This window comes from Prunus dulcis, chromosome 2 (assembly GCF_902201215.1).
Source record: "Prunus dulcis chromosome 2, ALMONDv2, whole genome shotgun sequence".
NCBI classification, from domain to species: Eukaryota; Viridiplantae; Streptophyta; class Magnoliopsida; order Rosales; family Rosaceae; genus Prunus; species Prunus dulcis.
Window position 1 is genome coordinate 25,147,925 of NC_047651.1, and position 24,642 is coordinate 25,172,566.

Below are 24,642 nucleotides of genomic sequence, written 5' to 3' on the forward strand. Positions count from 1 at the left end.
GTCTCTTTCCCATTGCCGGAAATATACGTGGGCTTTGTACACACAACCCGTCACACGATGGGAGCTGGCCATGCCCGAAGCCATTACCTCTACTCTTTTTTTATTATCAACTATTAACTTTAACGGATTTTATTTTTTTTTCCTTTTTTATTTCTATAGCGGAGATAGTCGCATGTAATTGTACCTTCTGAATTATTACTTTCATTTTTTTTACTCTTTTGTCATGGGTAATGTGTATAAATTGAATTGAGATAACAATTGGATTTGGTGTCTCATCTCTACTCTAATGCTATTTGTCCAATAATCTAACATTAATATTAAGGTTTCCTTTGGAGGGATATATGATTTTGACCAAATTATTTATTAGTTAAATTACATTTTTATCCTTTCAGTTAGAACGACATGTCTTAAAACCTTCAAACAAAACCCAGCTTAAAGCTTTGGTGAAGTGGACATTCAAGTAAACCTCAAGCCTTGTTCTGATATTCAGATATTTTCGTTTTTATTTTTTCCCTGTTTCTTGCAAGTTATTACAATCGAGCTCAAATATCTCTGGTTCCTTTCCTTGTACTCTTCTTCTAATTTCATTTCCATCATCAAAATTCCCCGACCATACATGATATTCACAAAATCTTAGATAAACCCATTTCAATTCACCGTCGGTTTTGCCAAGCCCCTGTTGAAGTTTTTATTTTTGACCCATCTATCTATGAACTCTAAAGCTCCGATTTTCCTTTCCTAATTTGCCTCCATTTTCCTTCGTTTTCCCAGAACACGTCACGCCCTAATGGCTGCGGCGCTCAGATCCAAACCCTCCAGGGATACTGTGTCGTCTACCATCTCTCAATTCAGATACTTTGTCTTCAATTACATGCATGCCGGTCGAGTTGTCAATTCTCACTATGCGCACCGTACCAAAAATGAAGACTTGTTCATGAACACTCCCTACCACTTCACTTCGTTCAAACCAGTGGCGCTCGGTGGCAACTTTGTCGAAAAGGGTTCGCAAATTTTCGATCGCCCGAGAGTTGCCCAGAAAACTAGCAAGAATAGTGATAGGAATTGGGAACGAAAATTGTGCAGCAGTAGGTGTAATAGTGTTCTTTCCTCGCAAGGAGACCCACCCGAGGTATGGTCCGGTGATGGAATTGTGGTTCGGGCCGGTCCCAGCTCGAATTTGGTTCGTGGAGGCGGTGGAGGTGGTGGTCCGAGCCCTGGTTCGGGAGGTGGGTTTGAGTCCAATTCCAAGGATGAGTGTTGGGGTGGTTCCAGTTTGGGTAACAATTTTCCTACACCCAAGGAAATTTGTAAAGGGCTTGACAAGTTTGTAATTGGGCAAGAGCAGGCCAAGAAGGTGATTTTTTTTTCTTTTTTGTGCTTCTCTTTTGGAGTAGTTCCTATCATCGTATGTGAAATTTTATGTTTCTGCAATTCTTCTGAATTTTTTTGTCTTGAATGGATGCAGGTACTATCTGTTGCTGTTTACAATCACTATAAGAGGATATATCATGAGTCCCTGCAGAAGTGGTCAGCTCCATATCTATATGCATATCTTGTTTGAGTCTGTATTTTATATAGAGAAAAATAATTTGGAGCTGGAATTGTCGTATAAGTGCAGTTGCACTTAATATAATTTGTAGCTATAAGTCAGAAAGATTGACAGTCAATTTAGTTTTGGTTTCTCTCAAAACTTGACTGAACTGACTGATGCTCGCTCACACCTAATTTTAAACATTTAGGACTTGGCTTTTTAACATTCTGCTTCTTTGGAAGTTAGGTCTGCAGGAGATTCAGGTAACAGCAAAGTAGATGCAATGGATGATGATAGAGTGGAGCTTGAAAAAAGTAACATTCTTCTAATGGGGCCAACAGGGTCAGGTAATTTATAGTTATCCTGGAATACTGCTGGAAATTTGTGTCCTTAATGATTTCTTGGTTGGATGTCTTTTCATTGTTTGCTTTTATATTTTCATCAGTAAGTTTCTTTTGGTGACCGGTCTCACTTGTTCTCTTTCATGCTCTTTCAAGGACAGGGAAGACACTACTCGCCAAAACCTTGGCACGGTTTGTGAATGTTCCCTTTGTTATTGCAGATGCAACAACATTAACTCAGGAAAGTTTTGTTTTTCTTTGTTGGTCATTTATACAGTCAGTGGTTATGTTTCCTTTTTATTTTAAGTCACTATGTATTATGCAATGATCAGCCCTGTATGCTTTGTTGAGAAACTGGCTTTCATGATCTCAAGAATATTCAACATACATGCATCACTTTTGATTTAGGTTCTTGTCTAAAATTCTCTTTACGATGTTGTTGAGAATTATAAGAGTTCAGTGTGGATTTCAATTGCATGTTCCTCTTATTCTGATGGCTGCGACACCATGTTGTTCCTTGCAGGCAGGATATGTCGGGGAAGATGTGGAGTCAATTTTATACAAGCTCCTTACGGTATATTTTCTTTTGTATTTGCGTGTTTCTGGATTTTGTGAATCGATCCCCTATGCTCAATTTGGAGTTCTCTATTTCGTGTTACATGAGTAACTAGTTCATCTATGTTATTTACTTATATGGTTATTACGGTTAGTAATCTCAAGGTCATCCGTGTGCATCTTTATTCAATGATAGGTTGCTGATTATAATGTAGCAGCTGCACAGCAGGGAATTGTGTATATTGATGAAGTTGACAAGATTACCAAAAAGGTTCACTTACCTTTCTGCATGTTTATCTCTCTCTCTCTCTCTCTCTCTCTCTCTGTGGGAGAGGTTTACTGCTCTGTTATGTGTTCCAATATCTGCTCATATTTTGCAGGCTGAGAGCCTAAATATTAGTAGAGATGTATCTGGAGAGGGTGTTCAACAGGCATTACTAAAGATGCTGGAAGGGACAGTAAGTGCACCTTTTACATAATTTGTTAGCGCTAGTACTAGTGGGAATCATGGAGATGGCATGTTGGTTAAGACTGGGTCAGGACCCGTCTCTTGATAATCTTGTCCTCTGTTATAAATGACTCATTATGACTTGATTCATTTAAAGATTATAACCGATATTGGAAGTTCATTGTAATCTGATCTGAGGTGTTCTTTCTGATCTAGATTGTGAATGTTCCTGAGAAGGGAGCTCGAAAGCACCCTAGAGGAGAAAATATTCAGGTATGTCAGTGGCTTAAGATATATATCTCAGTTACCTCCATGTTCATATTGTTTATTTCAGTGGCTTAAGATAAATGTCTCAGTTACCTACATATTCATATTGTAGTAAACTGTTTATGTACTAGCGCATGAATAAAATTATGTATTGATCACAAATAAGCTTATTTTGGTTCTTCCTGTATTCTGATTAGCTGATTTTCGGTGTTGTCAAGTGTTGGGTAGAACCTTGAAAATCAGTTCGTAATTTTACTCTTTTGTACCCCATGTTTCTTCACAGATTGACACAAAGGATATTCTTTTCATCTGCGGGGGTGCCTTTATTGACTTGGAGAAAACAATCTCAGAAAGGTTATACTAACACTGAAATTATGCTGTCTTTTGTTTTTCTTTCTCTCTCTCTAAATATATGCCTTTTGCTTGTCTTACAGACGCCAAGATTCCTCTATTGGGTTTGGTGCTCCAGTTAGGGCAAATATGAGGACTGGCAGTGTTACAGATGCTGCTGTTACATCATCCTTATTGGAGACTGTAAGTTCCCGTCAGTTTTGAATTAACACGTAACAGCTTATGTAGGCTTCCTTTTCTGTTTTAATCTTTTGATAAGAAATTCTAGTTGTTTCTAATAAATACCATGCTTTATATTAGAAATTTATACTCTATGAAAACTGGTTTCCTTGACAGGTTGAAAGTAGTGATCTTATTCGATATGGTTTGATACCTGAATTTGTTGGCCGGTTTCCCATCCTTGTCAGTTTGTCAGCACTAACCGAAAATCAATTAGTTCAGGTATTACATTGTGTTCCTTTTCTTTCTGTCGAAACAGCTCTGCCATCTATTTGTGGAAAATGTCATTTGCACAACCATTTCTAATCTCAGTAATAGTCTTTATGGAATGACCACTAATTATTCATATTAGAATCAATGAGATGGCAGGATGAATGAACTGTATCAACTATCATTATGCATAACTGAGCTTCTGAATAAGTTATTTGAAATTTTCTCCCCCTTGAGAGGAAAAATATTTGGCATGAGTATATTTGTCGGAGTCTATTTAATGCCCACTCATAGCTTTTACAAGAACTCGTCTTTTTGTCGGAGTCTATTTAATGTTATTTGTTAAATGTACTGTCAATGTGTTTGTTAACGGAAAAGATGTTTTCTAGGTCCTAACAGAGCCAAAAAATGCCCTAGGGAAACAATACAAGAAGATGTTCCGAATGAATGGTGTAAGTAATCCTTCTCTGGCCCTGCATAGAGCATTCACAGTTCCAGGTTATTTGTTCAATATCTTGGTTTTGTGCACTTCTAATGACATCGTTGCTTGTTTATGTTCAACTTGCAGAGTCTGTTGTCCTATGTAATTCTCTCACTTCCATGGTCCGCAATCATGATTGTTTTTTAATCTAAATTCGTTTGTGCTTTACTTCTCTCAGGTCAAACTGCATTTCACAGAAAGTGCCTTGAGATTAATTGCTAAAAAAGCAATATCAAAAAACACGGGGGCTCGTGGTTTACGGGCAATTTTAGAAAATATATTGATGGATGCCATGTATGAGGTACTGCCACTTCTCCTTTCTTTAGCATTCTCAACCTGGTATACAAAGTGCAAAAGAAATTTCCTGCTGGTAGTTTGTATGCCATCAACGTTAGAGGCAAAAGAGAGTGAGAGGAGTATCTTGCCTCTTTTTGGTGCAAATCTGCATCTATAAATGACTTCTTCTTAAATCCAATTATTCAAATTAGACATATTATTCACTTGTAAGATTCCCAAAGCAAGTCACAGTACTTGGATTATTCCTTTAGGTGCTTGGTTTCTGGAGCCAAGTACTCAGACATGGAAATCTTTCGTCTCATGTTTGGAATGTTAAATTAGAGTTTATTTTGAAATCTGTGCAAAAAGGATTTGGAGATAAATTTACTAGACTAACATGGAATCATCACCATTCTTATGGCAAAGGCAGTTAGGACATAATGAGCATTAATTTATGCAATTTGATATTCTGTTCCAATTGAAGCAGTTGAATTTATTTACAAGAATGGACTGAAGAATTCATTTGGTTCCAAACAGTCTGCTATGGATGATTGATTTCTTTTCGAATCTTTTGCAGATTCCTGATGTTAGAGCTGGTGACGACATAATAGATGCAGTTGTAATTGATGAAGAGGCCGTTGGATCTGACGCCCAGGGTAGTGGAGCTAAAATCCTCTATGGCAAGGATGCATTGGATCACTATCTTTCACAAAATAAGGCCAAGGAAGTGGAGGTGCGTATTGCCAATGTGCATGTATCTTGTCAGCTAAATCCTAATTCTAGTTTACCTCCTAGGGATTTTAGATGCTAATGCTTTATTCTTGTCTGGCAGACTGCAACCACGGAGGGGTCGTCGGATGGAGAGCCTGAGGTGGAGACGGAGCTTTCTTCTGTTGTAGCTAGCATGTAACTTAGCTTTTTCTTGGAACTTATTTGTATACCAATCTTGTACATAATAAACATTTATTTAATAAATCAGATAAGCGTTATTTACAGTTCCTCACAAGGGTTTGGGTTCAGTCATGTTGAGGATCAGGATGTATATGTATAATGTATGCTTCGTTGTTAATTGGAAATAGTTATCATATTCAGACCCAGATTCTCACTAACCTCTCTCTCGTATGGTCTCTTATCATAGTTGAAAATTGTATGCTTACCCAGCACCTTAAAAATTGAATGCTATTTTCGGGTCCTGTTTAACCAACAAAATCACTTCTGAATGCTTAACAGAATCACTTGCCATCTACTCTTATGTGTAGTATTTCTTGTTTAAGAAGCAATTAACATGTTATATGTGTTAGTAATTTAAGAAGCAATCAACGTGTTTTTGAAAGAAAAAGAGCAAAGAAGCCAGGCGTCACATGTGTGGTTCAAAGTGCAGAACAGAAGACAGAACCGTATGTATGCGAGTCGTTATGACATTTTTGTATTAAACTCCTCCCGACCAAAACCGCATTATTTTCAAAACGAAAAAATAAAAAGAAACCGCATACCCTTAAACAAATAACACATAATCTACCAGGCGTCGGATTTCAATCCACCTCCTAAATGATTTTCTGAATCAACGGTGAGCCTTATCCCTCTCTCTTCTCTCTCTCCTCACACAGGGAGAGAGTGAGCGGAGAAGAAAAGAACCTCTTTTTCACAGAGAGAGGGGGTTGGAATCCCATCAATCCGTCTTCCCCCTCCCTCCTTTTTCTTTCTCTTCTTCTTTCTTCTGAAATTTCCCAGAAAATAAAGGGAAGGAAGGTCTGAGAGAAACCTAGTAATCGTTTGCGATTTATGGGTTCGGTTCTGGATTTTGATTAGTGGGTATTGGATGATTTTCCATTTCTTTAATTTGGGTTTGGTAAAAATTGGTATTTGGGGGTGTTAAAAAGGAAAGGGATGGACTTGGAAAGCATCGAGTGTGTCTCGTCCTCAGATGGTCTTGATGAGGATGAGATCCATCAACACCATAACACGCTTCACCCACATCCTCATCCTCATCAACACCACCATGACTTTTCCAAGCCAAGAAGCAATGCCACCAACAACACCACCATTCCCGGCCCCACCGCCATTGCTCCGGCGACCAGCGTCCACGAGTTGCTTGAATGCCCGGTCTGCACCAATTCCATGTACCCACCAATCCATCAGGTCCTTTTTCTCTCTTATGCTTTGTGTTGCCTAGAGCTGGCTTTTGTTTGCATTTCTGTTTATTGAATTTGATGGCCGTTTGGTGGGTTTGAGTGGATATCAAAAATGGGGTTTTGAATAAATTGATTAATTTGGCATATTTGTGTATTCATTCTATTGAAAATTGGTTGTTTAATTGGATTTGTGGAACTGGTCTTTGAATAGTTTTGGTTTAACACCAAAAGAAAAAGAATAAGAGTTTTGGTTTTAGGATTTTGGGTAGGTGGTATACCGTTCTGGTGAACGGTGATTGGATTTTGCTTGTATGATTGAGCCATGTTTGCTAGTTCAGGTATCTTTCTGAGTCTAGGAATGATTTGAGTAGATGATCCAAGCAATGTTGATTTAGTATTTAAAGTCATGGAATGTGCTAACTAGATAATCTACAAAATTTAGTTAACTTTGTCAAATGCAAGTCCATGACTCTGCAGGAAGGGTGTTTCCAGGGCATATATGTGTTGAAAGATCCCAGTCCTACTAAAAAAGGACCAAGTTATGTGTCGACAATCTTATAATCCAATGTTGTGAAAAAAAATTGGAGTAACACCGATCTTCACTGAGGATGTGCCATTTAAGTTGCTGAAACTTTTATCTTTTCAAGTCCTCCTTGGCATGCACACACACGCATGCATAATTGGATATGCTCATTTACTTTGGTCTGAACCATAGTTTTCCTTGCATTGACACAAGCCGTGGGGGTCTTGCAGAATATTCTTTCTTTTATATTAAAAAGGTCGATTTTGTAGGTGTTTTGATATCAAATTTGAATTTCACGAGACCAATGATGGTATTATAGTTCTTATGAACCGAGCCTTGTTTCTTAAAACTGAATTTGCTCTTTTGCAGTGCCACAATGGCCACACACTGTGTTCTACTTGTAAAACAAGGGTGCACAATCGCTGCCCCACTTGTAGGCAGGAGCTTGGAGATATTCGGTGTTTAGCGCTGGAGAAGGTGGCTGAGTCACTTGAATTACCCTGCAAGTATTACTCCTTGGGATGCCCAGAGATATTTCCATACTACAGCAAACTAAAGCATGAGTCAGTGTGCAACTTCAGACCGTACAATTGCCCATATGCTGGATCGGAGTGCTCTGTTGTTGGGGATATCCCTTTCCTGGTTTCCCATCTTAGGGATGATCACAAGGTGGACATGCACACAGGATGCACATTCAATCATCGCTATGTGAAGTCAAATCCTCGGGAAGTAGAGAATGCCACTTGGATGCTTACAGTAAGTGTCATATGGCATTTAGGTTAAAGTGAAATGCAATGTTTTCTTTTGTTCTTTGGTGTGAAAACCCGTTCATTTGATTTTCTTAAAATCCTCTTTTGTGAAACTGGTTGAAGAACTAGAAAGTTAAATTTGTTTTGCATGCAGTTGTTCACCTAATTCGCCTTCGGTAAGTAGCATGTTGGAGGATGTGGCTAAATCAACAGCAGTCCATCCCACCATTCAAATTATATATGCTGTAGAACAGTATGCCTTTTATCCAGGAGTGCCTGCATGCTAGGGTTCATATTTTGCCTTCTCAACATACATTACTGTGTCTGCTTTTCATGTCAGGTCTTCCATTGTTTTGGTCAATACTTCTGCCTTCATTTTGAAGCCTTCCAGCTTGGCATGGCTCCTGTTTATATGGCATTTCTACGTTTTATGGGTGATGAGAATGAGGCTCGGAACTACAGCTACAGCCTAGAGGTTGGAGCAAATGGCAGGAAACTCATATGGGAGGGGACCCCACGAAGTATCCGCGATAGCCACCGAAAGGTCAGGGATAGCCATGATGGTCTCATTATCCAACGAAACATGGCTTTATTCTTCTCTGGAGGAGATAGGAAGGAGCTGAAGCTGAGAGTTACTGGGAGGATATGGAAGGAACAGCAAAATCCAGATGCTGGGGCGTGCATACCAAACCTATGTAGCTAAGACAAATGATTTTGAAAGTTTACAGTTTGTTGTTTGAGACACTGTTGTGTGTTGTACCTCTGCCAGCTTTTTCCTGGTATGTTGTAATGGACTGTGGATTCTTGAGTTTGGAAGTTTTCAGCTTTAATAAAAATTGTATAATAAGCAGGCGTTTTCTTCCTTTTCACTTTGCTTGGTTACGTTACTACTATTAACATGCTTGTAAATCAAGACACTAACTACATTATCTCTAGTTGCAGTTTGTCTTTTAAGTTATATGACTAATGATCCAAGGAAAAATCAGTCTTCACTTGAATGTTTTGCAAATTTTTCCTTTTTCCTTATGCCCTTTTCAACTCATAGATAACAGTGCCTCCCCTGCTCAAAATCGCAAAGCTCTCTCTAGTGGAGAAGAACATGGGGATAGCAATGTTATCCCCATCCAATGTTCCGCCATATGTAATCTTTATCACGCCTGGCAGAACGTGATTGGTCAGGAATGTGCTATACCCGTGACATGCTAGTTTTTCTCCTCTTAGTGACTACCGAGTAGCCATGGCTGGGATTGAATCTCAAGCTTGCAAAGCAACCCTTTTATTTTTTTCTCTCTTTTGGTTAAATATTGTGGCGACCTTATTTATATACAGGCTATCTCAACAATTGCAATAATGTCGATGTGAAACGAACTCAAAATATCATTATTTTAGAATGTTACATTCCTAAAACTTCAATACCATCTACTTTGAAATATCCTAGTCCGAAAATAGCTTCATCGTTCTTTCTTAGTAGCAGCAAAAAAAGAATCTCATGTGGATACCAATCAAATTTTTCCCATCAATACAGTTCAAGGACACGGCTTATAAAATTTGTTTGAAAGTAACTGTTCATAAAACTCAAATACTTGCTTCTACGGTGGGAGTTCAACCAAGTTCGGTAAGCCTCAATATCATAGACCCACTAATTCCAATTCAGAGAATTGATCTACGGCCATTTCCAACAACCCTGATTACATATTTAGAGCTATGGAATAACTTTCACCAGAGATCTACAATCAGGCCAATACCTGCTCAGTTGCACCATCACTTTTGGATTCTATCTGAGCTGAATTTTCACCTTCTTCTCCGCCATGCTCTTCCTGACCAGCTTGTGCATCTCCACTCACTGTGGCAGCCTCTGCAGGTTGTGTCGAGGCAGCTTCACCTGCATTTTCAGTGGCCTGCGTAGACCCTGTCTCGGATTCTTTATTCCCAAACAACTTGGAAGGAAGTAAGGAGGACACAGCAGCTCTTGCACTTCTCTTTGCTGCTTCTGCTGCCTCAGCCTCCTTAGCCTTAGCTTCAGCTTTCTGCCTTTCCTTCTCCTCCATTAGCTTCCCCACTTCATCCTCTCTCCCCTCCTTTCTCAGCTCCCCTTTAACAAACTCCTGCAACTCCTCATTAAATTCAACCCCATCATCATCCAACATGGTATCGACCACATTAAGCACCTCATCCAATTTCCCTGCCTCACTCAATGTCTTCATTATAAACTGATAGCTCGGAATATCCATCTTGAGCTTCTTCACCATCAAATCAAAAAACGATTTTGCCTCATCAACCTTCCCAACCTTAATTAATCCATCAACCAACCTATTATAAACAGCCAAGTTTGGCCTCAGTTTGGCATCAACCATTTTTCTAAAGTACTCAGCTGCATCATCAGCCCTATTTTCCTCAAAACAAGTATCCATCAACAAAACATACGTAAATTCATCCGGGTTCACTCCCTTGTCGCTCATTTCTCCATAAAGCTCCTCAGCTTCACTCAGCATCCCATTCTTGCACAATTGCTCAATCAAATTATTGAATGACAAGGTGTCCGGACTACACCTATAATCTCCCATCTTCCTGAAAACCTCAATGGCTTCCTTAAACCTCCCCTGCACGCAATACCCATCCGCCATCACATTAAAGCTCCCCAAATTCACAGCCAAACGCCTCGGCGGGTTATGCTCTGCGACCATCCTATCAAACAACCTCAAGGCCTCATCAAACTTACCATTCTTGCTCAAGGCATCCAAAACCGAATTATAGGCCACAGCACTCATCTTCACCTTGGAACTCTCCCCAAAAGATTCCTCATAACACTCCATGGCCTCCTTCTCCATCCCCCTCATGAAATACCCCTTCATCAAGTTCCCATAGACAATCCCATCTTCTACAACCCCTCCCAACTTCTCCTTCAACTCCTCGTAAAGCTTAAAAACTCCATCCGAATCCGAATTCTTCACACAGCCCACCATCAAATAATGATAAACAACAGGGTCCGGCGCAAAACCCTTGACATCAATTTCCTCTTTGAGTTCCATAGCCCTGTCCAGCTTGTTGTTATCCACCAAACCTTTTATCAAAATCCGATAAGTAGTTGGGGAAGGGTTGAAAGGGGCGTCATTGATCAACTGCTTGTAGTTTTCCATAGCAGTATCGGGCTTGCGGCAATCCAAATAAGTCTGAAAGATGAGATTGTGAGTGATGATATTGGGGGCAACGCCCGCCTGGGTGATGAAGCGGTGAAGGGACAAGAGGTCAGAATACTTGGACTGGCGAAGCTGAGCGGTAAGCACAGAGTTGACTGTGAAAATGGTGGGCCGGCAATTGGAATAGATGGAATGGCGAGTGTAGAGCGCGGCCTCCTCGAGGTCGTTTTGGCGGATGAGAGTGAGAATGCGGTTGTGGAGGTTGAGGCGGTTGCCGGAGAGAGCCGAAACGGGTTCGGGGAGTTTCGGGGCGTTAGGGTTTTGTTGGGGTTTCGGGGATTGTTGTTGTTGCTGTTGTTGCTGGTTGCGGTGGAGGGAGGAGAGAGGGGGCTCGATGCGGAGGCGGCGCTTGCGACGACGACGTTCGGCGGCGGCTTCTTCTGGGGTGGCGAAGGAGAGAAATCGAAGGGAGATGAAGGAGGGTGGTGTGGTTGGGTGGTGGCCGTTGGGGGGTTTGGCTAGGGTTCTCAGGTGAGTGAGGAAGGAGGGTTTTGAGAGAGCCATTGCTTTGGTTTTCAGATTGAGAAGGATTTGAGGATGAGGGGTTCTGAGAGGGTTTAGAAAACGGAAGAAGGGGTGCCTGCCAACTGGTAAGGCAATATTATTCTTATTGGGCTCAGAGAATGAAATGGACTGACAGAAAGTTTATGGATCTTCATCTCACTGAGTTATTGCAAGCAAGCAAATTGAGCTCTCTGCTCTGCTAAAGTAGGCCTTCAACTTAGAAATTAACAATAGGCCTATTTTGATAAACTCCAAAATCCCTCAAATATTCGCATACAAAATTTATTTCAGCAATCCGAATCTTCCAATTTTTTAAATATTCATTCAAATATCAACCTCGCAACAAATTAGCAAAATTGGAAATTATTAAGACATTCAATTGTGATTAACAAAATCAACGATCTCAGTGGTTTAAGAAAACACTAAAACTACAACCAACAATTGAGTGGATAAATAATTTCAATTTCAAATTTATTTTTTATTTTTTTTTGCAGAAATAATCTTTGAAGGAATACCTAACAAATAGACAGTTTGGATTATGAAAATACAATGTAGATGGGCCCTACAAGAATATCTCCCAAATAAGCTATTTGAGGGATTCCTCAACTTAAACTTTATGTGTGTGTGTGTGTGTATATATATATATATATAAGTCCCCTTCTATTGAGGATCCCTCAAATAAAATATTTGAGGGACATTTTTTAGGGTACCCTGCGAATTTTTTTTCAACGATCCAAAACATCTATTTTTTAGGTCTTTTCATAGATCATCCTTGCAAAAAAATAGACAAATTGGACACCATTTAGACATCTAATTGTGTCATACAAAATCAATGAACATGGTACTTCAAGATAATTTAATTGAGTGGTCAAATGATATCGGATTCAAGTTATTTTTTTATAAAGATGATCTTTGAATGAATATTTACAAAATAGACGGTTTGGATTAGTAAAACACAATTCAGAGTTTGCCCTACAATGGTGTCCTTTAAATAAACCTATTTATATATATATATGTATGGTCACGTCCCTTTAAGAATAATTTGTCTGCGGTTGATCAGATCAAATATTAATAAATGTTTTTCATTATAAAAAAAAACACACAAATATTAAATTAAAGATTAAATAAAATTAGACGTCTTGAAACTACTACCTATAAGCGAAAGGGACTTGAATGAATAAAATTGGGAACAAACAAGTGGTTGACAAGTACGTGTGGCGACACAGTTAGGTATCTCATGTGATGAGTAGCATTTTCTCTTTGTATTTTTGTACTAGTTTGCTCAAATTAAGATGCGACAAATGTAGAAAATGTCTCACACCAAGAAAATTGTTCCAAGTTAAGTTCAACCGAGTAATCTAACAAATAAGATTTTTATAAATAAGTTTATTTTAGCATGACATATTATACAAAACTCCATATAAAAAAATTATCCACTCGAACTTGAGATATTTGTTCACCACCATTTAACGTGTGCCATTTTGACGTCCCTTTGTAAGCCTCTCTAAAAGTCAAAGATCTTAATCTTGGTGTATATTTTCTCTTTACAAATTACAACACGATATATTGCCTTAAAAGACAAGTAGTTAAAATCAATTATTATTTAAACGTTGGACTTGCCTTGCTGCTAATAATTTCATTAAGAGCTCTTTTAAATATACTTTTTTAGTTTTGTTGATGTGAAAAGTATACATCTTAGAAATAGAAATCTCCTTGTAAACACGTTTGTCATGCTTTTCATCTAGTTAAATATTTTTATATTTTTGGCTTAGACTTCCCCTTAATGTCAAATCCATCAGATTTCAATTAGATTTGATACAATTTAATATGCAGTTTTTCTACTTTCTTGTATCACTTGTTATCGTAGAAAGAAAATAAAATTATTTTTATCTTCCGTGACATGTAGGGTGATAGAATAATTGATTTAACTTGCCAATTATAATAATTGTTGTAAAACTTTATTTATTTGCACTAAATACTTACAAAACTATGGCACAAAAAATAATGTCCCCAAATTATGAGTCACATTGTGTTGATACAGTCGTTCAATGAATAATTGTGCGACAAGCTTTATTGATTGGTCATATTTCATCAAATTGTTTGTGACCGTGAAATTATGAAAGCCAGAAAAGGCAATAAAGGGAGAGTGTGCAACAGTGCATGGTTTTCTTTCACGTGGACCGAGGTTGATCTGCGAACATTTTCACAATCACTGCCAGTAAAGGTGGCGATTGAATTATGGTTTTACATGTGCAGCAGAATAGCTGAAAAAGACTTTTGGAATTTTCTAAGAACACGTGGGTGGGGGCTGCGATCATGCGTACTCGAGCACCAGATTACTGTGTGACTCAGCCAGCGTATCTTGTGCCTGTGCTGCTGTGCTTCTATGTAGCTCCACGTGAGATTTGTATTATCTTGGAATTTATTTATTTATTGATGAAGAAGTCTCTTGAAATTTTATCAAACATAGAAAATATTATTAAATAAACAGCATGCAAGCAAGCAACAAAAGATGTTTATTTTGCTCTTTAATAAAGACCGTCAAATAGTTTGGTTTTGGTACCACAAATAAATATGGGACCCACTTAATTTCAAGCATGACTATATGAGTGTTGTTTGTTTAAAGTTTAAACAAAGGCAACACCGTCAGTTCATGTGTAATAATAATGGTGATAGTGATCATACAACATAATTACGTTTGAGCATCTCGAGGACTAGTAGTAAATTAAACTCTTCAAATTACGTTAGCACGGTAGGTGAAAAAATCAATAATTAGTTCATCTATAATTAATATATATATATATATATATAATTTATTACTTATCGTCCAACTCATTTTATAACACATACAAATTTATAATATCACCCATGATGTTGCACTGGATAAATTTTGGCCGCCCTAAATTGGATAATGAGGAGGTTTGGTGTTCGATTTACATCAAGATCGAAGATGAGACTTCATACATGTTTGGATTGATACCGCCTTCTTCATTTTGTCATGGCAGAAAAGTCCAAGAGCATGCTGATTGTTTGACGGTTCCAGAAGAACATCATTCATGGAGGCCATATAAAAAATTGGCACATGATGTATAAAATTGGAAATTTTTATGTACAAAATAAAATGAAGTGAATAAAAAAACTTGAACTTTTGGTAGTCCAAATTATGGAAGCAGAAAGCTAAGACTTGTGTGAAGGACATTTTTATTATTTTTTGAAAAAAATTGAACTTCAACACGAAAAGTGTAAAAAGGCAAAGAAAAAAGGTTTAATTATTTATTAGTTGTGCACAAGCGGTGGGGTCAGATCGGTGGAAAAGTTGAAAACTAAAGAGGCAAAGCTTTTCAATTTCAGGGAGACACGGAACGCTTGTTCAGCCCCATACATAGGGAAGCTGAGAAAACTAAGATTTTTCCCACCTTTTTTTGACAGAGATTTTGCAAACAAGGAGAAAAAGTTCAACTTCAAAGCATTAAAAACATCTTAGATTCTTACGTCTCAGAATACCACTCTCAACTCACAGGTCAGCTCTCGTCTTTCTCTTCCAAGCTTGAAACTTTCTTTTTTGTTTCTTCATATTCTTGAATCAAGATTGATATTTTGTTCGACTTTCGGGGGATTTGTTTAGTTCATGGAACTGGGTTCTGCGCATTTTTTGCTATAATTATATTGGTTTCATTTGGATTTTGTTAGGGTGCCGAAAAAATTCAGGAAGTTTTGAATACCATGTTTTATGTTTCTAAGCTGTTTGTATTTGGTCACAAATGATGAATATTCTCAATACTCAGCTCAGGTATTATGTATGCCTTTCGTTTCATGCATATTCCCAGAATCCAATTAAATTACCTTTTAATTCATCTTTTTTCTTCTTATAAGAAACACCTTTTTTGATGGCCAATGAATGGTCAAGTTTCTGGATTATCCTTGAGTTATAGTTCTAATCAAATTTTGAAATGACCCTTGTAGTTTTTGGGTCAGTCAACTTAACTTTTAAATTCGTTCAATCAGCTTTGGAAAATTCACTCTGTAACCAGGTTATCTTTACAAACCATTATGTCCCCAGGCAAAATGAGAAAGACAAGATAATGCAATGCTGAATGCAATGAGTTTTATGGATTTGGTTCCCAATATATCATCTGAATATGGTTGTATTAGGTCTGTGGTCCCTGAAGGAAGTTGAGGTTCCACCCCAAAACCAATTGGCAATTGGGGGAGTAGCCCAACTTCTTATAAGCCCATCCTAGGTTTATAAACTTTCCAATGTTGGACTTTTCACCTTCACATTTTCACCGAGAAACGAAAGTGATTTTCGTGCCAGAAGATAAATATAATTCTCATCCATATCTATTTTTGTCATCCTTTTCTCAGCAAGACAAGCCAGATTCAGAGGGTCTTGCCTTTTTATCGTTCTCAGTTTTAACTTCTAACATCACTTGTAGTGGTTCTAGCACTCAAACTTGAAGGCCTTATTGCTGAATTTCGTGTTGGTGCAATTTTTTATTGGGTTATAGCAAACGTTTATTTTTTTTTTAAAACACTCTTTTGGTTTCATGTATTTAAACACATATGTGTGGGCTTTTTTAGTAGGAAAATGCGTGTTTGACAGCTTGAGTTCCTAGAATATATATAATGGGAAATTACTTAGGAAAAGGGAGGGAGGGTCATATCTGCTTAGATAAGCTTTATTGGTATTGAGTCTTTATAATATATGGAAATCTTTGGGTTATTGGAAGATTCTGAAATTTCCACAACATCTTTGTATTTACTCCTTTAAATATCAAGCACCTTCCTTGCCCCCAACTCCTTGTGGCAGAACTCAAGGATATGTATTTGTTACTCATGGGTTTCACTAATTTATCAAAGTGACTTCCTCATGTCTTGTTGAACTGGCCTTTGATCTGTATATGCATAATTTATTTTCTCATGTCAATCATTTTGAAGTGGTGTGTGTTTTGAAGTGTTTTCAAACACTGTACATTTTTGTTTTTTGGATCTGGTAAAATTTTGTTATCTGAATGTCATTGTATCTCTGCTTTGCTCTAACATTTTTAATATAAAAAAATTGGAGTACTTACATTTTGTCTTGCTGCTTGTTCAGGAACTCTGTGAGTGAATTATGTTGGTTTATTAATGGGCTGCTTTTGGTCAAAGAAAGCTAAAACGCCTGGCTATGAGGACCCTGCAGTTCTTGCTGCTGAAACACCCTGTAAGCATTCTTTATCACCCTTGTACTCACTACTTTAGTAATCATCCACCATTTTGTCCTACTGAAGTCTGATCTGAAATCAACTTGGATGCTGCTAAAGATATTGAACACGCACCCCGACTCCTGATTGTCAGAAACTAGATATTAACTTACCCAAAATGGAGAGTTGGAAATTTGAATTGTTTTTCCTTTGTTGCAGTTACAGTGAATGAAGTAGAAGCCTTGTATGAGCTTTTTAAGAAACTAAGCAGTTCATTATTTGATGATGGGCTTATCCACAAGGTAGGTTTGCTAATACTTTCAAGTAATTTTTAGCTTTACTTTTTTTCTCCTTTAAACAATCCAAATGTTTTAGGTATACAATATCATATCTTCATCAAATTCTATATATAATCACTCTAAAAGTTTGGGTTTTTATGTTCCACTGAATGATAATTCTTTCATCAATCTTTTTGAGCAGGAAGAATTTCAGCTTGCACTCTTCAAAAACAAAGATAAGAGGAATCTTTTTGCTGACAGGGTATGTGATGCCAGCTCCTCTTCTCTATTCTCATATTATTTTACTTCATTTATATGCTGAAGGAAGTGGGATTACTTGTGGGACATCTATTGTTTCTTAGTAGTAAATAAGCACTAGTACGCAGCTCTTAGACAAGTTAATCGTTGGGTGTTTATGTAGATTTTTGACGTATTTGATGTCAAGCGCAATGGGGTTATTGAGTTTGGAGAATTTGTTCGATCATTGGGTGTCTTTCACCCTAATGCACCTGTAGAAGACAAAACTGCATGTAAGAACATTACCCTTTTCCCCTATGTATCAGACTGCAATGTTCTGCAAGATTATTCCATTTTATCTTTAAAAGGAACAAAACTTAAGACATCCTACTAAATGTATTATCATCTGCTAAGTTATGGTGGGAATTCTTTTGCAGTTGCATTTAGACTCTATGATCTGAGACAAACAGGGTACATTGAGCGGGAGGAGGTCAGTTTCTAGCAAACTTCTTTGCCTTTCATTTCCTTCTTTTATATTCTGGTTTCTCTAAATGAAATTCACTCCTCAATCTTGTTGATTCTTTTTCTTCAAGGGTTTATATCCTATTAAATTAGCAAACTTAAATATGTTCTTAATGAATACAATTAACGGTGTGCCTAAAATGAGCTTTACTGCTGTGCCTAGCCATTGTTTCAGTAATTCATGCCATCTAGATGTTATTTAACTACGGACTAAGTTGGTCAAAATGTGTTTTCTAAATCTCCTCTCACAACATGAGGTAATATTATTCCATGACAGTTGAAGGAGATGGTGCTGGCACTTTTGCATGAATCAGAACTTGTACTCTCGGATGATGTGATCGAAGTGATTGTGGATAAGGTGCAACTTGATCCCTTCCCTTCTTGCTCAGTTAAGCTGAATGTTCTAAAGTTTTTTGTCTTTTCTCCGCAGACATATAGTGAAGCAGATAAGAAAGGGGATGGACGTATTGATCAAGAAGAGTGGAGGGAATTTGTGTTGAAGCATCCATCTTTGATAAAGAATATGACTCTACCATATCTAAAGTAAGCAATATAATTGTACTTGAAGTTTTTCAATCATTAGATACAAAACTTGGGGTCGACTTCTTATTTCACTGTATTATGACTGGAAAGCTAACTGAAGCAACTAACTGTAATATATGTGATTGATGCTCTGAATTCAGTCCTCCACATTAAAAAAAATTTAATCTTCTATTTATCAGGGATATAACATTAGCTTTTCCTAGCTTTGTGATGAGCTCTGAAGTTGAAGATTCAGAAATATGAGAGGATTACATCAAGAGGTTATTAACAATTTCATGTGCCAAGATGGTGATTATTTTGAATACATTTCAATGAAGCCATGAAAAATGATATCCATGGTGACACTTGAGGTAACACCAGTTTAAGACGAAGCCATGAAGCACAGCTGACAAATAAAGTCATTCAGAATCTCAACTGGTTCTTCAAATCCAGGGTTGGCACAGATAAGTGTATATTTGCGTCCGTATGTGTGCATATCAAGGTGTCATTTGAATCCCTTTTTCTTTCTCCTCCTTTTGTAATGCTTCTCCAACATCAGGAATTCTGTGATAAGATTTTCTATAGGGTTTATATATATGCAAGTCAATCTTTTTATATGACACTGGATTGTTCTAGTCAGTCATTTCCAAGATAAGCGAAGTCAATAATTTTAAGTATGATCTGAGTTTGAACTTCTATAGGATTTTGCTACCCGCGATGCACTGATGAATGGGCGACTATCCTTAACACTGTTCACTTATACATTGAAGGCTAGTCTACATTCTCTCTTAAATTATACATTACCAACCATATCTTTCAAGGAGATGAGCAGTCCTTATCTGTCATTATCATCCAAATACAGCTAAACACCGAAAGAAAACAGTTGGTTGTGCAAGACTCAAGCAACCTCATAGAATTGGGAAATGCCATAAATGTACTGTGTATGTGCACACACAACAAAAGCATAGGATGAATAATGTTAATGAATGATAACCGAATTTAGTCGAAAGAGAAATGAAAATTGACTCTGGCATCTGATTAAAGTGAAAAGATGGGCAAACAATCATTTACCGTGGGCTCCTTTCTAACGCAATGAAAACGACAACAGGGCAAGTCGTGTAACATTTGGCGCTTGATTAACAGCCAACCAGTAAAGGACAAAATTGTCTGTGCAGCTGGGATGACAACACGTGGCTTCGGTCTGGTGAATCAGCAGACAGCACGGTGCTTTTCCAAAACGCTGAGTATTCTGTTTTCTGCTTTCCATATTTGTCCACCAGATTCCTGATAGTTACGTTTTACCGTCTAAAAAAAGAAAGAAAGTGAATTATTTTTCCTTTTTTACCAAGGGGAATGTGAGGGTGACGAGACGACTCTCGACTGGAGAATTAAGCGCCTCCACTATAATTACAATATTTCTAAAATGCATTTTAAATATATACGATAAATTCTTACCAAGTAAGTATTGAAAAAAAAAAAAAAAAAAAAATTTGATGGCGCGTGTAACAACCCAAAGGTAACCGAGATCCACTTCTTGTTAACTTTTTTTTTTTTTTTTTTAATTTTTATATCAAAACTTCTTGTTAACTTGTGAAGTTAAAATGATTAAAAATGATTAAACAAAATAAGAAAAAAAAAACAGCACAAGGTTCTTCGTCCCTTGTTATGTTTCCTACTTTAAGCTATTCAACGCATCTCAATCTGCTCGCTCGCTTATGTACATCTCTCTCCGTCTCTCTTAAAAGAAAAAGATAATCAATTTAGTAATTCCAAAGAATCCAATTCCTCTCTGAATTCTTAATACGATTCTCTCTGTTTTCCTAGGAATCGAAACCCCTTGTCTTTATTGCTTCCTTAGCTTTCATGGCCGATCATTTTCACCTCCTTTTCAGGTTCAACTCCAATCGTTGAAAGTGCTTCACTTGTCTTTCTTAAATCTTTTGCTTTTTCATTGATTGTTGTTGTTTTGATGGCTGAGCTGCAGTTTGGTAGCATTTGATCGGATCCAGTCGATAGTCTCTTGCAGTGATAAGAGGGAGCTGATTATTGGGCCTTCTTAGCAGGTTATTCTTCTCAATAATAGCGTGGTTTAGTCTTGATTTGGATTTAGTTTGCTAACAACCGCTGGAAATCAATTGCTCCTTATCTTCTTTTTGGATTGAGAAAGTTGTGTTGAGCTAAAAGATTATATTTTTTTTAATTGGGTTTTTCATTTTGATTTTGAATGGCTAGCTTTCGGTTTGGTTGGTGAGGAAACTGAGAAATTTGTATTGCGTATCATGATTTCTGCTGTATGTGTTTGAAAACTCGGCCTAGGCGGCCGCCTACCCGGCCTGGGCAGGTCGGGTCGGGTCGGGTCTTATATATATATATTTTAAAAAAATTTTCCTCACTTTAAAGAAAACCTAGGTAATGTGAGCTGTTCATACTCAATTATTAGATAGGAAATTTCTGTTTATAGTTTATTCGTACACTTGGTCAGCATTACGACAATGAAAACCAAAGTGGAATCTTTATTTGCTTAATTCTTTGTTGATTATATGGGTTTTTATTGATTGCTACCTTTTTGTTGGTCAGATTCATATCCTGCGATTGTTGAACCAATACCAGTTGTATTGTAATGCAATCAGTTGATGAGGAGAATAATAATAAGAAGAATTTGAAGCGTTCAAGATCATCTAGTTACGACATGCCTGTGACTGACTCCAATTTTGCGCACAGTCTTGATGACTGTGTTCTTTTCCCAGTGGAAGAGATTGTGCAGTACCCATTGCCTGGATACATTGCTCCAACTTCAATCAGTTTCAGTCCTGATGATACTATTATAACATATTTGTTTAGTCCTGATCACACTTTGAATAGAAAGGTATTTGCTTTTGATCTCAAAACTTGCAAGCAAGAATTGTGTTTCAGTCCTCCTGATGGTGGACTTGATGAGAGCAATATATCACCAGAAGAAAAGTTGAGGAGAGAGAGGTTGAGGGAGCGTGGGTTGGGAGTGACACGGTATGAATGGGTGAAGACAAGCTCCAAAAAGAAGGCAATCATGGTTCCATTGCCAGCTGGGGTTTGTTCCTCAATTCCTTATTTATGCATTACATTACAGATTTATTTTTTAATTGCTACTTACTAAGCCCGTGACCTTGAAATGGACAGATTTATTTCCAAGATCTTTCCCATTCAACAGCAGAGCTCAAGCTTCCAAGCACATCAGGCTCACCAATTATTGATCCGCATCTATCCCTAGATGGTACAATGCTTGGTTATGTAAAAGATTGCGAGTTGCATGTTCTGAATTTGATATGCAATGAATCTAAACAGTTAACGTATGGTGCCAGACCCAGAGGAAATGATTTGGTAAGTTTCCCATACCGGTAATGGTACGTTTGGAGTCATTTCAGTATTTTTAATATTTGTTCCAATTTCACAGATGTAGAATTTTCTCAAAGCATGTAGTTCTATCACTATAATTCCCATTGTGTGTTGGCTCCATCTATCCTAAAGGAGTGCTAGTAGATTAGAAGGTCATTTTTGCTTTCAGTTCCAGTAGATTAAGGTAGTTGAATTTCTGACCTTTTGCTTGATATGACTCTGGTCTTTTCTGGATTGCAGACTCATGGCCTTGCTGAATATATAGCTCAGGTGAGAATTTCATGTAATAACCCCTTAGCTTAGTCATTCATCATAAAACTTAGGCCTCTTTGTCTTTGGGTTGCTTTTTGGAAGTAATTCCTGCTTTTGAGCTCTGAATTCAAGACAGTTGTCTGATTGCAATAAGCAATCCCAAAATGATGCTTATTAATTCTCAGGAGGTTAAGTTAAAATTATTCTTTCATTCTCAGAGTTTTACTCATTGCAGGAAGAAATGGATCGGAAGAATGGGTACTGGTGGTCCCTAGACAGCAAATTCATCGCATTCACAGAAGTTGATTCTTCTGATATCCCTCTTTTCAGAATCATGCATCAAGGTAAAAGCTCTGTTGGTTCAGAAGCTCAGGAAGATCATCCGTATCCCTTTGCAGGAGCTTCAAATGTCAAAGTTCGCCTAGGAGTGGTTTCTTCTTCTGGAGGTCCTATTACTTGGATGGATCTTCTGTGCGGGGGAACAGATCAACCAGACAGTGAAGAGGAATATCTGGCAAGAGTAAATTGGATGCATGGAAATGCTTTAATAGCTCAGGTTCTGAACAGGTCCCACAGCAAACTAAAGATCCTTAAATTTGACATTAAAACTGGGAAGAGAAAAGTTTTGTTGGTAGAAGAACAAGGAACGTGGGTTACCTTACATGACTGCTTCACACCCCTAGACAGAGGGGTAACCAAATTTTCAGGGGGATTTATCTGGGCAAGTGAGAAAACGGGATTTAAACATCTTTATCTGCATGATGCCAATGGAACATGTTTAGGACCTATCACCGAAGGAGACTGGATGGTTGAGCAGATTGCCGGTGTAGAAGCTGCGGGACTTGTTTATTTCACTGGAACCTTGGAGGGACCTTTAGAGTCACACCTTTATTGTGCAAAACTATTTACGGATGGAAATCAAGCCTTGCAAGGGCCAGTGAAGTTGACTCATGGCAAGGGGAAGCATGTGGTGGTGCTTGATCATCATATGAAGAATTTTGTTGATATCCATGATTCCCTTGATTCTCCCCCTAAAGTTTTACTCTGCTCCTTGCTCGATGGAAGCACAATTATATCTCTATATGAGCCGTCATTTACAGTTCCAAGATTCAAAAGGCTTCAACTTGAGCCACCTGAGTTGGTTCATTTACGGGCTAATGATGGGACAACACTGTATGGAGTTCTATATAAGCCTGATGAAACAAGATTTGGGCCGCCTCCTTACAAAACTTTGATCAGTGTATATGGTGGACCAAGCGTACAGCTTGTCTCTGATTCTTGGATAAATACAGTTGACATGAGAGCACAGTATCTAAGAAGCAAAGGAATTTTAGTATGGAAGGTCAGTTTCATTTTATGTTTGTTCTATATCTTACTCTAACACATTTTGTAATCCCTTATTTACAATAATGCATAGATTAAGTGTCGCTGTTTTGATTTCTTTTTCTTGGTGTTTACAGTTAGATAACAGAGGAACTGCTCGGCGTGGACTAAAGTTTGAAGGCTCTTTAAAATACAATGTTGGTCGTATTGATGCTGATGATCAGCTAACTGGAGCTTTGTGGCTTATAGAAAAAGGCTTAGCAAAAGTAGGGCACATTGGGTTGTATGGTTGGAGCTATGGTGGATATCTTTCAGCTATGACTTTGGCCAGGTTTCCTGATGTCTTCCGTTGCGCAGTGTCCGGTGCCCCTGTTACATCATGGGATGGATATGACACATTCTATACTGAGAAATACATGGGGCTGCCTTCTGAGAAGGAAGAAGGATACGAGTATAGCTCCGTGATGCACCATGTGCACAAGATGGAAGGAAGGTTGTTACTTGTGCACGGCATGATTGATGAAAATGTGCATTTCAGGCATACTGCCAGGCTTGTCAATGCACTTGTTGCAGCTGGTAAGTCGTATGAACTATTAATTTTCCCAGATGAACGTCACATGCCGCGCCGGCATAGGGATCGGATTTATATGGAAGAGAGAATTTGGGAATTTATAGAAAGAAATTTGTGAAAAATGAAACTTGTGTTTATATCTTTGTTGCTCTTGTAAGATCTTCTTGGTGGTGCCCTGGTGGACAAGGTGGGAAAGAGAAATTGTATGTTAAGGCACTACTTGTGTTGTGTATCTCTTTATTTTTATCAATTAAGTTAAAAATAAACTATATTTCGTTTGTCCAAATTGTTACTGGATGTTCTATCAGTGAAAAATCGTCTTGAGTTGGCTCTTATTTCTTTTTCTTTTTCCTTTGGAGCACCACAAAAGAAAACTAAATTCTTCTCACACCTGCCTTGCTAATTTTTTTCCATAATTCTTTTAATTCTTTTATAAAGCTTAATTACCTTTTTGCAATAATAATAAATTCTAATAATAAACAATCCATAATCTATAATTTCCCCACTCCAAGTGCAACTTGCCAAGCCAAGAGCTGTAAATTTTTAGCAATGGACCTTTTCCACCATTTCGAATTTCAAAAAGCCAAGAAAAGAAAGG

At 37.8% G+C, this 24,642-nt stretch overlaps 5 protein-coding genes across 11 annotated transcripts; 4 read left to right on the forward strand and 1 right to left on the reverse strand.

Annotated features, from left to right (window-relative positions):
- The first annotated feature begins 430 nt into the window (after positions 1–430).
- LOC117617279 (CLP protease regulatory subunit CLPX1, mitochondrial) lies at positions 431–5,776 on the forward strand. Of its 4 annotated transcripts, none has more exons than XM_034346598.1 (15): positions 431–1,354; positions 1,466–1,527; positions 1,778–1,878; positions 2,034–2,113; positions 2,396–2,446; positions 2,624–2,698; positions 2,808–2,885; positions 3,092–3,148; positions 3,426–3,496; positions 3,577–3,676; positions 3,830–3,934; positions 4,312–4,374; positions 4,582–4,704; positions 5,257–5,412; positions 5,512–5,776. In XM_034346598.1, the coding sequence occupies exons 1-15, from the start codon at positions 788–790 to the stop codon at positions 5,587–5,589; spliced, it is 1,767 nt and encodes a 588-aa protein (XP_034202489.1). In that variant the 5' UTR covers positions 431–787; the 3' UTR covers positions 5,590–5,776. The 4 variants fall into 4 exon arrangements, with proteins under 4 accessions (XP_034202489.1, XP_034202490.1, XP_034202491.1 ...); XM_034346600.1 differs by having other exon boundaries at positions 1,238–1,354; positions 1,774–1,878; positions 5,512–5,770; XM_034346599.1 differs by lacking the exon at positions 4,582–4,704.
- Positions 5,777–6,083: 307 nt separating this feature from the next.
- On the forward strand, positions 6,084–8,952 carry LOC117617280 (E3 ubiquitin-protein ligase SINAT5-like). The gene is made up of 3 exons (XM_034346602.1): positions 6,084–6,818; positions 7,704–8,090; positions 8,424–8,952. The coding sequence occupies exons 1-3, from the start codon at positions 6,567–6,569 to the stop codon at positions 8,784–8,786; spliced, it is 1,002 nt and encodes a 333-aa protein (XP_034202493.1). The 5' UTR covers positions 6,084–6,566; the 3' UTR covers positions 8,787–8,952.
- A 490-nt stretch (positions 8,953–9,442) lies between these two features.
- LOC117617281 (pentatricopeptide repeat-containing protein At3g49240, mitochondrial) lies at positions 9,443–12,022 on the reverse strand. Its single transcript, XM_034346603.1, has one exon. It carries the CDS (start codon positions 11,782–11,784, stop codon positions 9,817–9,819), a length of 1,968 nt encoding a protein of 655 aa, XP_034202494.1. The 5' UTR covers positions 11,785–12,022; the 3' UTR covers positions 9,443–9,816.
- A 3,065-nt stretch (positions 12,023–15,087) lies between these two features.
- Positions 15,088–19,203, forward strand: LOC117617282 (calcineurin B-like protein 4). Its single transcript, XM_034346604.1, has 9 exons — positions 15,088–15,304; positions 16,880–16,987; positions 17,187–17,269; positions 17,448–17,507; positions 17,667–17,775; positions 17,920–17,972; positions 18,282–18,362; positions 18,435–18,547; positions 18,727–19,203. Exons 2-9 carry the CDS (start codon positions 16,912–16,914, stop codon positions 18,788–18,790), a joined length of 639 nt encoding a protein of 212 aa, XP_034202495.1. The 5' UTR covers positions 15,088–15,304; positions 16,880–16,911; the 3' UTR covers positions 18,791–19,203.
- Positions 19,204–20,139: 936 nt separating this feature from the next.
- LOC117618637 (dipeptidyl aminopeptidase 4) lies at positions 20,140–24,330 on the forward strand. 4 transcript variants are annotated; one of them, XM_034348300.1, is made up of 8 exons: positions 20,227–20,243; positions 20,351–20,418; positions 20,511–20,589; positions 21,104–21,593; positions 21,683–21,883; positions 22,139–22,168; positions 22,386–23,492; positions 23,611–24,330. In XM_034348300.1, the coding sequence occupies exons 4-8, from the start codon at positions 21,147–21,149 to the stop codon at positions 24,160–24,162; spliced, it is 2,337 nt and encodes a 778-aa protein (XP_034204191.1). In that variant the 5' UTR covers positions 20,227–20,243; positions 20,351–20,418; positions 20,511–20,589; positions 21,104–21,146; the 3' UTR covers positions 24,163–24,330. The 4 variants fall into 4 exon arrangements, with proteins under 4 accessions (XP_034204190.1, XP_034204193.1, XP_034204191.1 ...); XM_034348299.1 differs by having other exon boundaries at positions 20,140–20,418; XM_034348302.1 differs by lacking the exon at positions 22,139–22,168 and having other exon boundaries at positions 20,163–20,418.
- The last annotated feature ends 312 nt before the right edge of the window (positions 24,331–24,642 follow it).

What these genes read in the sequence shown, in the direction of transcription:
- LOC117617282 (XM_034346604.1), top strand. Translation starts at nt 16,912, where the DNA reads ATGGGCTGCTTTTGGTCAAAGAAAGCTAAAACGCCTGGCTATGAGGAC. An exon ending in GGAATCTTTTTGCTGACAGG is followed by an intron (nt 17,508 to 17,666) that starts GTATGTGATGCC and finishes GTGTTTATGTAG; the next exon opens with ATTTTTGACGTATTTGATGT. An exon ending in TCGAAGTGATTGTGGATAAG is followed by an intron (nt 18,363 to 18,434) that starts GTGCAACTTGAT and finishes TTTTCTCCGCAG; the next exon opens with ACATATAGTGAAGCAGATAA.
- LOC117618637 (XM_034348299.1), top strand. Translation starts at nt 21,147, where the DNA reads ATGCAATCAGTTGATGAGGAGAATAATAATAAGAAGAATTTGAAGCGT. An exon ending in TTGCTGAATATATAGCTCAG is followed by an intron (nt 22,169 to 22,385) that starts GTGAGAATTTCA and finishes TACTCATTGCAG; the next exon opens with GAAGAAATGGATCGGAAGAA. An exon ending in AAGGAATTTTAGTATGGAAG is followed by an intron (nt 23,493 to 23,610) that starts GTCAGTTTCATT and finishes TGGTGTTTACAG; the next exon opens with TTAGATAACAGAGGAACTGC.
- LOC117617280 (XM_034346602.1), top strand. Translation starts at nt 6,567, where the DNA reads ATGGACTTGGAAAGCATCGAGTGTGTCTCGTCCTCAGATGGTCTTGAT. An exon ending in TGTACCCACCAATCCATCAG is followed by an intron (nt 6,819 to 7,703) that starts GTCCTTTTTCTC and finishes GCTCTTTTGCAG; the next exon opens with TGCCACAATGGCCACACACT. An exon ending in ATGCCACTTGGATGCTTACA is followed by an intron (nt 8,091 to 8,423) that starts GTAAGTGTCATA and finishes TTTTCATGTCAG; the next exon opens with GTCTTCCATTGTTTTGGTCA.
- LOC117617281 (XM_034346603.1), bottom strand. Translation starts at nt 11,784, where the DNA reads ATGGCTCTCTCAAAACCCTCCTTCCTCACTCACCTGAGAACCCTAGCC.
- LOC117617279 (XM_034346598.1), top strand. Translation starts at nt 788, where the DNA reads ATGGCTGCGGCGCTCAGATCCAAACCCTCCAGGGATACTGTGTCGTCT. An exon ending in CTAGAGGAGAAAATATTCAG is followed by an intron (nt 3,149 to 3,425) that starts GTATGTCAGTGG and finishes GTTTCTTCACAG; the next exon opens with ATTGACACAAAGGATATTCT. An exon ending in TGATGGATGCCATGTATGAG is followed by an intron (nt 4,705 to 5,256) that starts GTACTGCCACTT and finishes AATCTTTTGCAG; the next exon opens with ATTCCTGATGTTAGAGCTGG.